General features: G+C 37.3%; 1 protein-coding gene across 8 annotated transcripts in view; it reads left to right on the top strand.

Annotated features, from left to right (window-relative positions):
* The window catches only part of CTBP1 (C-terminal binding protein 1), a 251247-nt gene that overhangs the window by 51846 nt on the left and 185922 nt on the right, over positions 1–13479 (top strand). For 7 of the 8 annotated variants that reach the window (XM_075148510.1, XM_075148523.1, XM_075148515.1 and 4 more), the window contains exon 2: positions 6187–6347. In XM_075148510.1, coding sequence (XP_075004611.1) covers positions 6290–6347 — 58 coding nt within the window. In that variant the 5' untranslated portion in view covers positions 6187–6289. Of the gene's footprint in view, positions 1–6186; positions 6348–13479 lie in introns of those variants that run through there. The other variant, XM_075148526.1, reaches the window with a different exon arrangement.

Genomic DNA, 13479 nt, shown 5'->3' with positions numbered 1-13479 from the left:
AGCATGAAATAAAATGTAGGAACAAATGCTGTCCTGCAGAACTTCGGAATAGGATGTTCCAGGGTTGTTGTAGCGGTCTTACTATTGCTGCATTTTGAAGAAACATGCAAACAAAAGTCTTTGTCCTCTTTTTCTCATCCTCCTATTCGAGGTTCCTCTATATTTTTAATTGGGCATTTTTCAAACTCCTAGTGATAAGTACTGTTGAATAATACTTTTGAACTTTAGAAAAAAAAAATTGAGTTCAGATATTAATCTTAAATATATTCTATGTTTAGGTGTAGTACATTCTGTAACTTCAGAGAGGCAGAAGTATCATCTAACTTCCATTATGAACCACCATTCCTCTGATCCAAAATTTTTGTTTTATACAGAACCAATACTGCTGCTACTAACACTAGAAACGTTCTACTACAAATTGTAGAGCTTTTTCAAGTAGAATGTTTCTCTCGTACATCATCAGCTTTATTTTTCCCTTTCTCAGAGTTAAACCCCTTCTTTTGCCATAGCCTCAGAAAGTTGACTACTTTACTATGTAAATGCATCTTTGCTTTTATTTGAACATTAAGCTAATTTCTCTGACTTAGTATTTTTAGATGTCATTTTACTTTCTGCTGTTTATCAACTTGATACTATCCTCTCTTTTGCCAAACACAAGATACGTTGTTTTGTACTAGAGAAATATTTTGAAATGTAGATAAATTTCCATTTCTCAGTAATAGCTTTTTCACAGTCTAAGTTGTCTTCAGCATATGTCGTAGCCTGTCCTTTTCCCAAAAAAGGGGAAAACCTGGAACTTGAAACTTCATTTCTAAGGAACATCAACAATTGTTGTAGAGTGAGTAATTCTTATTTGTGAGTTGTGCCTTGAGTTAGGTTTGCAGAAAAGCTTACTGCTTCATGCTTTGCAAAGAGTCAAGTCCCTAAAATGGATTTCAGAATTCTAGAGTGTATAGTTTAAATTTGTACTCTGATGCTCTGCTTTTAGCTGCACAAGCTGGGGAGCCAGTTGTGGTACAGAATATCTCAGATGCTATGAATATCTGACATCCAGCCATGAAGCTGGTGTGCATCCTGTGAGTCCTTCTGGTCATTTCACTGAAGAGATATTCAAACATCAATGGGCGAGGAGAAGAGAAACAAAAAAAACCCCAAACTGTGTTGTTTCTCATGTGTTCAAGTGAACAAATGCGAGGTAGGGTACTCACATTGGTGGTCATACCAGTTGCAACAATAGTCATTGCAGAAGGCATCCTTCTGCTTGGTGAGCAGCCCCAGTTGCCCTGAGCGCACCATCCAGCTCACCGATGACTGTGACTGTTTTGCCATGAAATCTTAGCTGTGGTTGACTTGGATATAAGGAAGAATTTTTTTTCATGATAAAGGTGGTGAGACACTGCAACAGTCACCCAGAGTAGTTGTGACTGCTCCATCATTGGAAGTGTTCAAGGTCAGGTTGGATGGGGCTTTGAGCAACCTGATCTAGTGAAAGATGTCCCTGCTCGTGGCAGGAGGGTTGGACTAGATGATCTGTTTACTATCTGAAACAAACCTGTTTACTATCTGAAACAAACAGTTACTGCAAAATGTACAATTATTTAGGATAATTAAAATATTTATAACAAGAGGAACAACATTTTCATTATCTTTATTTATTGCTTCCAGGGCTCTGCAGACTGGACATTTCAAGGCTTGTGAGGTGTCATGGAAAATAGTCCTTATCGATTTGGGTGGGAAGGAAAGAAATTTATTTAATTTAAGTCATAAAAAATTGATGGCAATGAAATATGGAATATAAACTTAAAATTTTTCTTAGGATAACCTTATTTTATACCTTTTGAAAGTCGATAGTGGAAAGAAAAAATGTTCCAGTAACTCAATGTAGTTTCAGACCAAAGAGCATATATTAGAATGGTTAAATTAAATGAAGATTGAGATTCCTAAGGGTAACATGATACTACTTATTCTTCATCTATAAGTCTGTTCTGCGAATTTCATTTCTGTTTTGGGACAGCCTACAAATCCTTTCATGCAACGGAAGCTGACAGTGAGGCAAAGATAGAAATTGGCCTTTGCAGTTCCTAGCTGTATAGGTAAAAGTCTGTGCTCAGAAGAGTTTATACTCTGAATCTTTTTGTGAGTGGGCTAGCTAATCAGAGGTTATGCATGATACATGTTACAATTTTTCTGGTAGGCTTTCCCAACCTGTTCAAATTTAGTAGAAACATGACCTGGTCCATGCAAAATTCTCCCATTAGACTGATGCAAAGGAAATGGTCCTGCACTGCACACTGCAACCTTTCGGGTTTGATGGGAGTTCTCCCCTAGTAATTTGGAGTTTGTCTCAACCTACAAGTGTGTATAACTAGCCTACTGGTTTGCCTTTTTAAAAAAATTTAATTTCTTAGTTTGCTTCCTTTTCATTCTCTTTCTCTGGAGAGAAGATTGTGGGTTTTGAATGGGCCTTGCTTCAAATCTTCTCGCTCGCAGTTTATGTTTATCCTTTTACTCTGTTACCAGTGTTATCTCCTTCGAAAACTGAAATCAGATTTGACTGACTTACTTGGCATTCCTGTTTTAGCCTGTAGGATTTGCTCACTCTCCTATAAAAATGTTGGAGATTCCCTTTTCCTTTTATCTTGAAGTCTCAGAAAGAGTAAAGTTCTTCCTTTCTCAGGAAAGAGCTAAATGCTCCAGGGTGCAATACCCAGAGGCATATTCTCTTTAGAAATATTTTCAAACACTGGAATCATCTGCTTAACTAAAAGAAAAAACTCTAATATTCTTTTCAACAGTGTATATTTTAATCTAAAATTTGTACTGCTCAAAAGTTGTGTACATTGGTGGTATCTCAGATGGCTTTGCAGCTAATCCTTGACATATGATAAGGAGTATATATTCTTAAATCACTTGGATTCTCACTTTATCTTAAAATATTGAACTACAGAAGTCTGCTCTTAAATACAATTTGGTATTTTGTGTTCTGATTTTTAATTCATTAGACAGTGTGCTTGTATTTTTAGTGAATTTCTCAAATACAATTATTCATGTTGTGGTTTAGTAATTGTAGTATCTAATGCTCCCATAATTATAAGGCTTTTGTTTTGCTGGGAAATGCTTCCCATATCATCGTCTTCTCTTTGTTTAAGAACATGAAGTATAATAAAACTGTATGAGGGTTAAACTTAGAACTGTGTTAACATGTTAATTTATTTTTTTTGCTCAAAAATGTTTTTTTTGAAACTTATGACAACATACTATGAATAAAAATAATTTAAAAAAAACTTTTAAAAAAGTTTAAAAGAAAAACTACTTGATTTATGTGGTACACTTCGAAGCTACTGTAGATAGATAGAAAACATCTGGTGACACTTTCAGTGGTAGGTCAATAGTTACAGATGGTCTGTTTTTCACAGCTGTCATCCAGCTTTGTACGTAGAATGACTACAGTGGAAAAATCTTTTGCTGAATGAATAAACAAAACAGCACAAGGAGGCCATCAGGCATATATGTTTCTACAAGATGGGAAATTAAATAAGCTATAAAAATTTAAATCAAGACTAGCATTTAAAATGTTCATTATATTCTGGTTTCTGTTTCTTATCCTCTAGATCTTTCTATCTGACTATTGAAGGAAGTAGATTATAAAACAGAAGTGATAAGCAAATAAATTAAAGACTAGTTTAGGACTGATCCTTTACACAAGTTTGGAATGTTGGCTTAAGGAAAGGCAGGTGGCTATATAGCTAGCTTTTAAGGTTTTAAAATGCATATTAGATTTGATGCAATGCTTGTGCAATCTTATAACAGAGCCACATTCAATATTGAAGAATATTGTATTTTGTAAGAATGATCAATGTTGGGAAATGTAATAGGAAATATCTAAAATTGCAACATTCTTTTTGTTTTTTAAAGAGAAAAAACTGGGCTTCTGCATTCTTCATCAATTTTTCTTCTCCCATTCATGATGGGAGGTTATATTCAGCTGGAATCAGACATTATGCAAAACAGCAGAAGAGTCTTGAAGATGAGGATAAAGAAAAAGAGGTGTGGTGGGAAAGGGAAAAGGAGGATGAGGCTGAATAGTGTTAAAAGCATGACGAATATTGCACATTAACTCAATTTTTAAATGAAAATAAACACAAAGAAAGGAACTTTGCTAGAAGTCCAAATGCACCAAGCAGGGTAGTGCTGGTAAAGATACCTATTTTAATGCAAATGTGCAGTTCTTGATATTAAAAATATTTTTATCATTTCACTCTCGGAGTACATGAATCTTCATAAGATGTTGATGAAATGTGCCTATGTTTGGTTTTAGAAAAGTTTTGCCTCTGGAAAGAAACAAGCAGTTTTCTAGGTTCAGTCACTTGTAAGGCCATTTAATGCTATCCACTGATGTTGCAATCTGTTGGGCAGGAATAAAAAGAAACGGGGAAGTGGATTATTTGGCTCGTTATAATGTGCACTGTGCTTGTAATACACAGTTCTCCGAGGTTGGTTCTCAAAGTCTATTGAGATATTTAAAGGAGGATAGAAGTGATGCTCTGATTATGCTTTTTAGAGGATCTGTATACTTCATAGAATCATAGAATCATTAAGGTTGGAAAAGACTTCTAAGATCATCGAGTCCAACTGTCAACCCAACACCACCATGCCCACTACACCATGTCCTTAAGGGCCTCATCTACACGTCTTTTAAATACTTCCAGGGTTGGTGACTCAACCACTTCCCTGGGCAGCCTGTTCCAAGGCCTGACCACTCTTTCAGTAAAGAAATTTCTCCTAATGTCCAATCTAAACCTCCCTTGGTGCAACTTGAGGCCATTTCCTCTCGTCCTATCGCTGTTACTTGGCAGAAGAGACCAACCCCCACCTCGCTACAACCTCCTTTCAGGTAGTTGTGGAGAGTGATGAGGTCTCCCCTCAGCCTCCTCTTCTCCAGACTAAACAACCCCAGTTCCCTCAGCCGCTCCTCATCAGACTTGTGCTCCAGGCCCTTCACCAGCTTCATTGCCCTCCTCTGGACACGCTCCAGCACCTCCATGTCCTTCTTGTAGTGAGGGGCCCAAAACTGAACACAGGATTCGAGGTGCGGCCTCACCAGTGCCGAGTACAGGGGCACGATCACCTCCCTGCTCCTGCTGGCCACACTAGTTCTGATACAGGCCAGGATGCCGTTGGCCTTCTTGGCCACCTGGGCATACTGCTGGCTCATGTTCAGCCGGCTGTCGACCAGCACCCCCAGGTCCTTTTCCTCCGGGCAGCTTTCCAGCCACTCTTCCCCAAGCCTGTAGCGTTGCCTGGGGTTGTTGTGGCCGAACTGCAGGACCTGGCACTTGGCCTTGTTGAACCTCATACTTAGCCTTACCCCACCCACTTGCTCGTGTGCATTTTATAATCTACTGCTTTGATTAGATTCTTGTTGAAGGATTTTTCATTTCTCTGTCCCCAACCGCCCTTCCTGCGTCTCAGTGGTTTGACTTAAAATGCAGACTGCTTGTTGCAATACCCTTATACTGTATTGTCCAGCTACACGGTATCTGAAAAGTGCTTAGTTGTATTTGCTGCCAAAGAGCTTGCCTAGTCATGCATAAACCCTGCTTTAAATGCCATTTGGTTGATATAGATGTTGGTGTTCTGTGTTGTCACCGTGATGCATTTCCTCAGGCCTATGTCCCTTGAATTGTTTCCTTCAACTTCCAAGTGTCAAACTCTGGTTTACTTTATCATCAAAAGCTTAAAAGTTAAGAATGAAAAGAGTATTTTCTTGATGGCTGCAAGCGTTAGGATGCAAAAGTGTATGTATGGCTTTACTGTTTCATTCCAGGTGGCCACATTTCTGTCGTTTTACGGGAGGCATGTACCTGTGCCTGCCCAAGATACCTTCCTTAGCTGGCTGTGTGTTCAGTGAAAGGGGGAAAAAGTATTTGAGAGTCAAAAGGTAGAAAACAGCAGCTGTCTTGGAGCATTTCTTACACTGACTTGTTTGAGCTGTGCTGTGTGCTTGCATCTTTACGTGTTTAGAAGACAGTTTGTTGTGAAATACCAGGTTACCTAATGTGATTTAAGAACTTTGTGGTTTTTCTTCATTGTTTAAATTACATATAGATCATCTTTCTTAAAAGAGGTGGGGAAAAAAAAATACCTGTATTTTAAACTTTAAGAAGTTTATCTTTTTGTTCACAGGTGAAATTAAGTTTCTAAAAGACAGTAAGCATTTCTGACTTGTGGCTGGCTTGAGAAGACCATCACCAAGCTGTGTGGAGACGTTCTTTGAGCTTCCTCTCTTATGTCTCTAATGGACAAACACAAAGTGAAGCGGCAACGTCTGGATCGCATATTTGAAGGTCAGACACTTCAATTTCTAATGTTAACTGCGTCAATTAATTTCATGGATTACTGATATTTCTGGCGACTGGAACTCTCTTCTTTTGGTCATTCAGTGTATTTTTAATTGAGTTGCAGTTCCTGTTGGGTTTATATTAACTGTGCACAAATGCTGGTCTTGGGTGAAAACAGCTCTAGACAAATAAAAGCAACTGTGTGTGAACTCTGTACTGTTCTACAGTTAAGTTTGCTTTCAACTTAGTATTTTACAACATTCTACCTGAATGTTGTGAAAGATTGCGGTTTTATATAAAATAACAATCGCAAAAGGATAAGATGACCACATAATGCTCTCTAGGGTCTTTCTCTACAGCCATGCTTCATGTAGATTGATTTAACAGCCTGTATCTGGTTCTTGGAAGGAAGTAAAAAATAAAATGAAAATTAACCAAGACAAAAATCCCTGAAGACCCCCAATCTTTTATGAGTATTAATAAAAATACCCTGAATTCTAGTGAAAGGAGTGTCAACATTTGGGTCAATCATTTAACCTTAAATCACAAATGACTGAGTTGTATATTCCTAGTATTCTTTACGCATTTGCTTTTAGAGTTGGTGTTGAAAGCAGGTCGAGGGATAAGGTGTACTATTTTTAAGAATATGTACAAATGATTGAGGCTAAATGAATTTTTGTATTAAATGTTAGCTTCTCCTTAAAAGGCAAGGGAATAGTTAATATCTTTACTAACCCATTTTGATACAGTGGGAGAAAGTGCACAGACTTCTGGGCAGGTGGTCTCTGCATCATGTCTAATACTGAAGCAGTGAGCTGCAGTTGAAACATTTGCTCCTCCACGCATTGGTCTTGAGACTTTTTTCTAGCAGCTGTGTTGGTGTAAGCAGTCACTGGCAGCTGATTTCTGTCCTTGTTTTTTCCCCTTCCTTTGTGCCAATATGAGTGTAACCATATAATGAGCTAGACTGAGAAGCTGACTCATACTAAAAATAAACTTTTTTGTTGGTAAATTTTCCATTTAGGTAAATTCCTCAGTCCAGGTCACTGTTCAGCTGAAAAAGCAGTTGCATTGAAGGGGGCAGTTGGAAAGGATCAACGAGGGGCGCCGGGACTGTTCACCCTGACGTAGCCAGAGAAAGAGACGTTTCATCGAAGTATCAAAGGGTGCAGTTCCACACTTGGTTTAGATGATTAATCTCCCTGTTAGTCTCTACGAAAACCGCCCAAGCCCGCCCTTGATTGCCAGGTCCAAACTGTTCTTGTGTCCCACCTAGACTGGTTGGCCAAGCAGTCAGTTGAATCTGCTCACTGGAGACTAATCCCTGCTCAGAGAAAGGGCTGCTGAGGATGGGGAATTTGGGAAGGCTGCTCCTCTTTCCGGGCAGCTCTGCAGTTGGATTGCTGGAAATGACCTAGGGGTGTGCTGGTGCAGCGCGTGGTCCGCTTCTCTGTTCCCAGTCCAAGTCCTCATCCTAGGGTCTCTGTATCTGACGCTTCAATAAAAAATGCAGAATTTAACTTTTTTTTTTGGCCTGTGTTAGTGAGCTGAATTGGCAAACTGTGAGGAGGACGGAGAGACCTGTGCCTTTTGATGGCAGCCGGCAGTTAGATCAGCTCAACCGACTTCATGGAATTTCGGCCTCCTTTTAGGCTTATTATATAGATCAACAGCTTAAGAGGAAAATAGTCTGTGATGATGTGGCAAGGAATGTTGTCAGGGACAGAGGTGACAGACCAGTAGCCACTGTGTCTGTTTAAAATAGCAGTGGCTTCCCCCAGGCTTCACGTTCACGTCTAGTGATGCTGTTTAATCAGCGCCTTTTGTCTGACTTGTTTTTCCCAGCCCTGCACAATTCACTGCATCCTACTGGTAAAATCTGTGCGGCCATGCAGTGTAGGAAATTGATCCAGTTGAAAAATAATGTAGGAAAAATGTTTTTTTTAGCCACCTTTGCTTCCTAATCCCATTTACCATGTGCGAGACAAATAGCCGTGTTGGAAAAATAGAGTGGGAAGACCAGGCAGAAGATGAATGAGAGGAGAGGGGGTGAAACAATGGATATGGAAAAATGCTTGAAGTTTTATGGTTACGGGAATCCAATTTGGCTCTTTAAAATGTCCGAGCTGTATTCTGCTCTTGAGTGTCTGTGTGTTCAAATTTCCAAATGTTCTCTGAGGTTTGTAAACATGTCTCTGGCTGATGTTTTTAAATCACTATCCCTGCAACTGTGTAAAGTGGGATAAAAACTAGGGGGGTTGGTTTGTTTTAAAAAGGCTTTTCTCTACATATGGCCCTGTTCAGGTTTAAAAATTAAATATGCAGAGTTGTTCTATGATATATGTGCCTTCCATAACACAACCTAAATATTTTATATTTTAGAAATATGCCTAATGTTTTACAAAGCTCAAGAAATTTAATGAGCTGTATAGCTATTAAAGGTGGTTTATCTTCTCTGTCAGCTTTTTTGTTCATCAGTTTGTGTATAGCTTTCTTCTCTTAACCTTTTCCCGTGGAAGAGAATTATTTTTAAGATGCATTTTCTTTTTATTGCAAGTTCCACTTAAAACCAGGCTACAATGATTTACTAACCAGTACTATTACTAACTATGTATTTTTTCATAAATTGTTTAACATAAAAACTTGTGATGGGCAGACATTAATACATTATTATATCCATAAAGAGATGCCAGTGTCATTCCGGTGGTGACATACAGCATTTCATTACTGTTTGTATCCCTGTTTGAGGAGGGGATGATAATGAGTTGAAATTCAGTTTCTGAAGAATGAGTGGTGTGGGCCTGAGTCTCAAAATGAAATGCTCATGTTAGGAACACGTGCACAGGGTTGCACACAGCTTTTTCTGTGGAGTTAATGGATTGCCACAAACGCTCTTTTAAGTTGGATAACTGCATGCAAAATGTTATTTGAGTTGAACTGCTTTCCTGTGGCTTTAGGTAATTTGCACACTTGCTTATAGTAACTAATCATGCAAATTAAGCAATAAATTGAACAGGCATCACTGGATTTACTATTACCTTGTGCGTTAACGATAGTATGGTAGTAGTACTACTAAATTTCAGTTGATACTCAATGCAGAAAAAAAACTGATTCTATTACTTTGGGAGCAATTAGTTCTCTTTTAATGTAGCTGAGTAAGTAATTTTGTCTCTGAGGTACCTATGATTCCCTTCAGTGATTTCTTAAATATGAAATTGAATATTTGCTTTTAATCCTGAAGCTGTTTGCAATTATATTTTCTTGTGCATTTCAGTGGTCTGCCATGTTCTTGCATGTATTATCTCAAAAGGGTGGTATAAAACGTGCTTTGTCATCCCAGTTTATATAGTTCTATAAACTAGAGTTTACTTAGAGGATGGAAATTGAAGACTGTCCCTTGAAAAAGCCAAATATTAAATTCTGGTTTCCTACTTCCACCGGTAGCTGTGAATTATACTTAGGCATAAAGACATGATTCTAGGCACTCTGAGATGCTAATATTAAACTCACTTCACAATTTATAAAATAACATTTAGGATTCTTCCCTTGAAGATAAATAGTATCAAGGCATGTGAAAGATTAATTAGTTACTGATTATATTGTTCTTTGTCCCCCTCTCCGGTGATGCTGGTGATTGCAAAGCATAATTATAGTACTATACATTTGGCAGAACAGTTGGAAATGTCACAGTGCAAAAATAAAATGTGTTCATTTTGTGGGTAATTTGAAATATTCTAAGTGTTTCTGGCATTTTGAAAAGTTGTTATCTCTAATTAAGGTATTATTGTACTTTATATTGTAACAAAACTGTAAACAATGCTGTGTATTTGCTTATATTCTAGAAATCTTTAATTAAATGTGTGTACGTTTTACTGACCGTTGCTTGGAAGTTACCTTGGGGATGTCTGACCTCTGTTGAATTTGCTGGGAGCTAATAGATGAAGTAGGAAGGCAACAGAAGGTGGCTGCAGCGCGAAGAAAATTCTACGTCGTCTGAATTGTCTGTGAACGGGCTTGACGAACATAGTGAATTTTCTCTAAATACATTACATTGTATAATTTACAGTGCTCAGTCAGCCACTGCTTTTGGTGAGTTTCCAAGCTTTAGCATTCTTTAAAGGGGAGAGCTTAGGAACATCAGTGGAACAGGGAGGAGGAGATGGGTGTTTCCTCTTACATTTATTCTTGCTTGTTTACACAGGTATTAGGGATTAAACTACTACAACACAATACTGGAAATGTAACTGCAAAATTGAGAGTGACTTTTCCAGTTTGATGATTGCTTGAAACCAGAATTTTATTTACAGAGCACCTCATATGTGGTATTTATAGCAAAGACTGTAGTGTATGCAAGTACAAGTCTGTGATGACCCTATATGCCTCCAGACAGATGTTATATGTTTTTTCTAGTTCTGATTTTGAGGAAGAAAGAAGCAGTTTTGCACACTTCAGAGCTTCTCGAAATTCATTACAAATCTTTCTCCTTCTTATGCAGCACGGGTATACATCTTAAGGTTATTCTTTATACACAGGTTGCCTCTTCCTTTTTAAAAGTGCCCAGAAGAAAACTTGAAATGTATTTTAGCTATTTTAACAGTGCTGCTTTATTACTTAAGAAAATAGGATGAGTTGGTCAGGATCATAAAATTGGAAAAGAAAGTGCATATTAATGGGATGAGTTTCTGAGATTTCAGATAAAATCTTTCATCTTTTGCTCTTATGAAGGGCAGCCTTTCTTTGGGAAGGTCCGATTACTGGCAAATAACCAAGTGTTATGCTCTTTGAATGACAAAAGTGCACGCTAAAGGAATAGTTTCTTTTCAAGGATGTGGTCTAGGCTTTTTTTCCTGATAAGAAAACATCTGTGTTTTTAAAGCTTCTTTCTTCTGCTTGTGGTGCTATATAGCATGAGATTTAATAAGATGAATCTTCAATTCATAGTTGATGTGGTATAATGATGGTTCCAAGAGGAATGCAGAGAGAAAAAAGCAGGTATCAATTGAATTTGGTTTTCTTCTTTCCAAATATATAAAAAAATATTGAAATACAGAGTGACTTAGTTTAAAAAATGCATTTTCTCTCCTGTTTTTTTTGTACTTTTGCATGTAATAGAGAGCTTTGCTTCTTAACAAGTGGAAAGTACCAGATTGACAAATACCAAGTGTTATTTCATGACCACTGATGGAGCCTATCTGGCTTGCGGAAACTGTGATTTGACCCATTGCAGTTGTGAAATTAGGCAGTTAAGACAAGTTTTCTGCATATTAATAAGGGAGATGGCCTACTTTGGCAGTGCTTGGGTTTTCCCTGAATTTAAAAAAAGGATTTTTACTAATAAAGTTAGTATGTACTGTGTAAGTTGATCTGTAAATAAAAGGAAGGAGAAATTAATGTTTCTAGGCAGTGAGTACACTTAGCTCTTTCTTATGTAAGTGGGAATTGCAGATGTCAAGTTCTTTGGAAAACGAGCTATCAGTTTTCTTAACTGACATCCAAATTTGAAGATGTTCGTAGTTGTCTCGCTGCAGATGTCAGAGAAAGAAAGGAAATAATAAAATGTGCAGACAATTGTAAATCACATAGTACTTTATAGGGTTTTCTTTATACTGATCTTAGTACTAGGCATACTAAATACGCCAAGTGTTTCTTAAAAAGAGATTAATGGGCTGCCAAGTTGCTTGGTGTCTTTTTGACAGACTTTAGAAGGCGGCTTGTTGAAGGATTAGGGCAGCAGAGGGAGCTAAAAGATTCCCTATATTTTATCATTTGTTGTTTCCTAAGTGAAAGTTGCTCCTTCATAAAGTACCAATTAACCTTCACAAAAATGTGATTTTCTAACCTTAAGTGCCTCTAGCAAATAAATAAGGATTTTGAACTGGAGAAAATTCCTTTTCTCCCTAGCAATCCAGTACAAATTAAATTAGGAATCACGTAGTAAAAGCTACCAAAATCTTTCTGCAGGAACAGCCATCAAATCTTTCAATTGTAACAAATGAAAGTGTTTAAGCAAGCAGAGTTTTCTATGAATAACCCAAGCAGAATATTCTGTGAGTAACCCAAGTTACTTTGACACAAGTATCTCAAAATAAAAATGCATACGTTCTTGTGTTGCATACAAGGGTGTTTTAACAATTTAACACTATTTTTCTGTGTCTTGCCTGTAAGAACTTTGAAAATATTTTTATGAGCTTGAAATACAGAGAATTAGGTAAAATAATCTGTAATGTAAGAGTTGTCTTCAAAGAACAGGGACGCTATTCTAAGATAAGTTGACCTTGAAATAATAAAATGAAAATGATGCTACCATGAATCATCACATAACAAGATCATTTGCCACTTATCACACATTAAGTTATCTGTATATTTGGGGTATGTTTACCCCAATGCAAAACCATCCTTTATCTCATTACAATTATAGTTGAAATGCTTGTGCACAGGCTTATGTTTGGTTTTTGTTTTTATCCTTAATATTCAGTATTTACGGTGCAAGGTGGTTTTGGCTTTCTTTTGGATTGCTGCAGTAACCTGCTTTTGTAATTTGAATCTTCTTTATGTGCTACCTAAACAGCTTTTGAATTTGCATACACTTAAGTTGCTACAACGTTACAGAGGTATTACTAGTAACAATGCAAGCTGTATGAAAAGAAAATTAGCTTAAAAGCCCATTTTGCCCTAAATGATGCTGAACAGTAGCTGCTAATGAAAAGCATTATTTTAACAAGAAAACTGGGCAGGGCGGGAACGTACAGAGAAAAAAATCTCAATGAGATTTTTTAATTTTGCTGAAGCATTCAGATCACTGATTCAAGTTAAGAATGTTTTAAAGAAAAGCTGTGTTTTTGTGGTGTCCAGCATTACATATTTTATACTCATATTTTCATTGGTATATTGAAATAAAATACACTGCTTGCTTGTGACAGACAGCAGCTATATATTCAGAGCACTACATCTTACTGCTATAATAAAGTGAAAATAGTTTTATTTAATGTTAGTGTCAAAGACAACAGTGTTAAATACAGTAAACAATATAGCTTGACTGTGGGTTTACAGGGTTGTAATCATTGTATTTTTAATATCATATATATTTGAATCAGAATCCAATACTTAACCACACCTAGTCATCTAATTCCTGAGTAAT

This window comes from Calonectris borealis, chromosome 4 (genome assembly GCF_964195595.1).
Source record: "Calonectris borealis chromosome 4, bCalBor7.hap1.2, whole genome shotgun sequence".
Lineage (NCBI taxonomy): Eukaryota > Metazoa > Chordata > Aves > Procellariiformes > Procellariidae > Calonectris > Calonectris borealis.
Note: the sequence above shows the minus strand (reverse complement) of the source record. Positions and strands in the feature narration are given on the sequence as shown.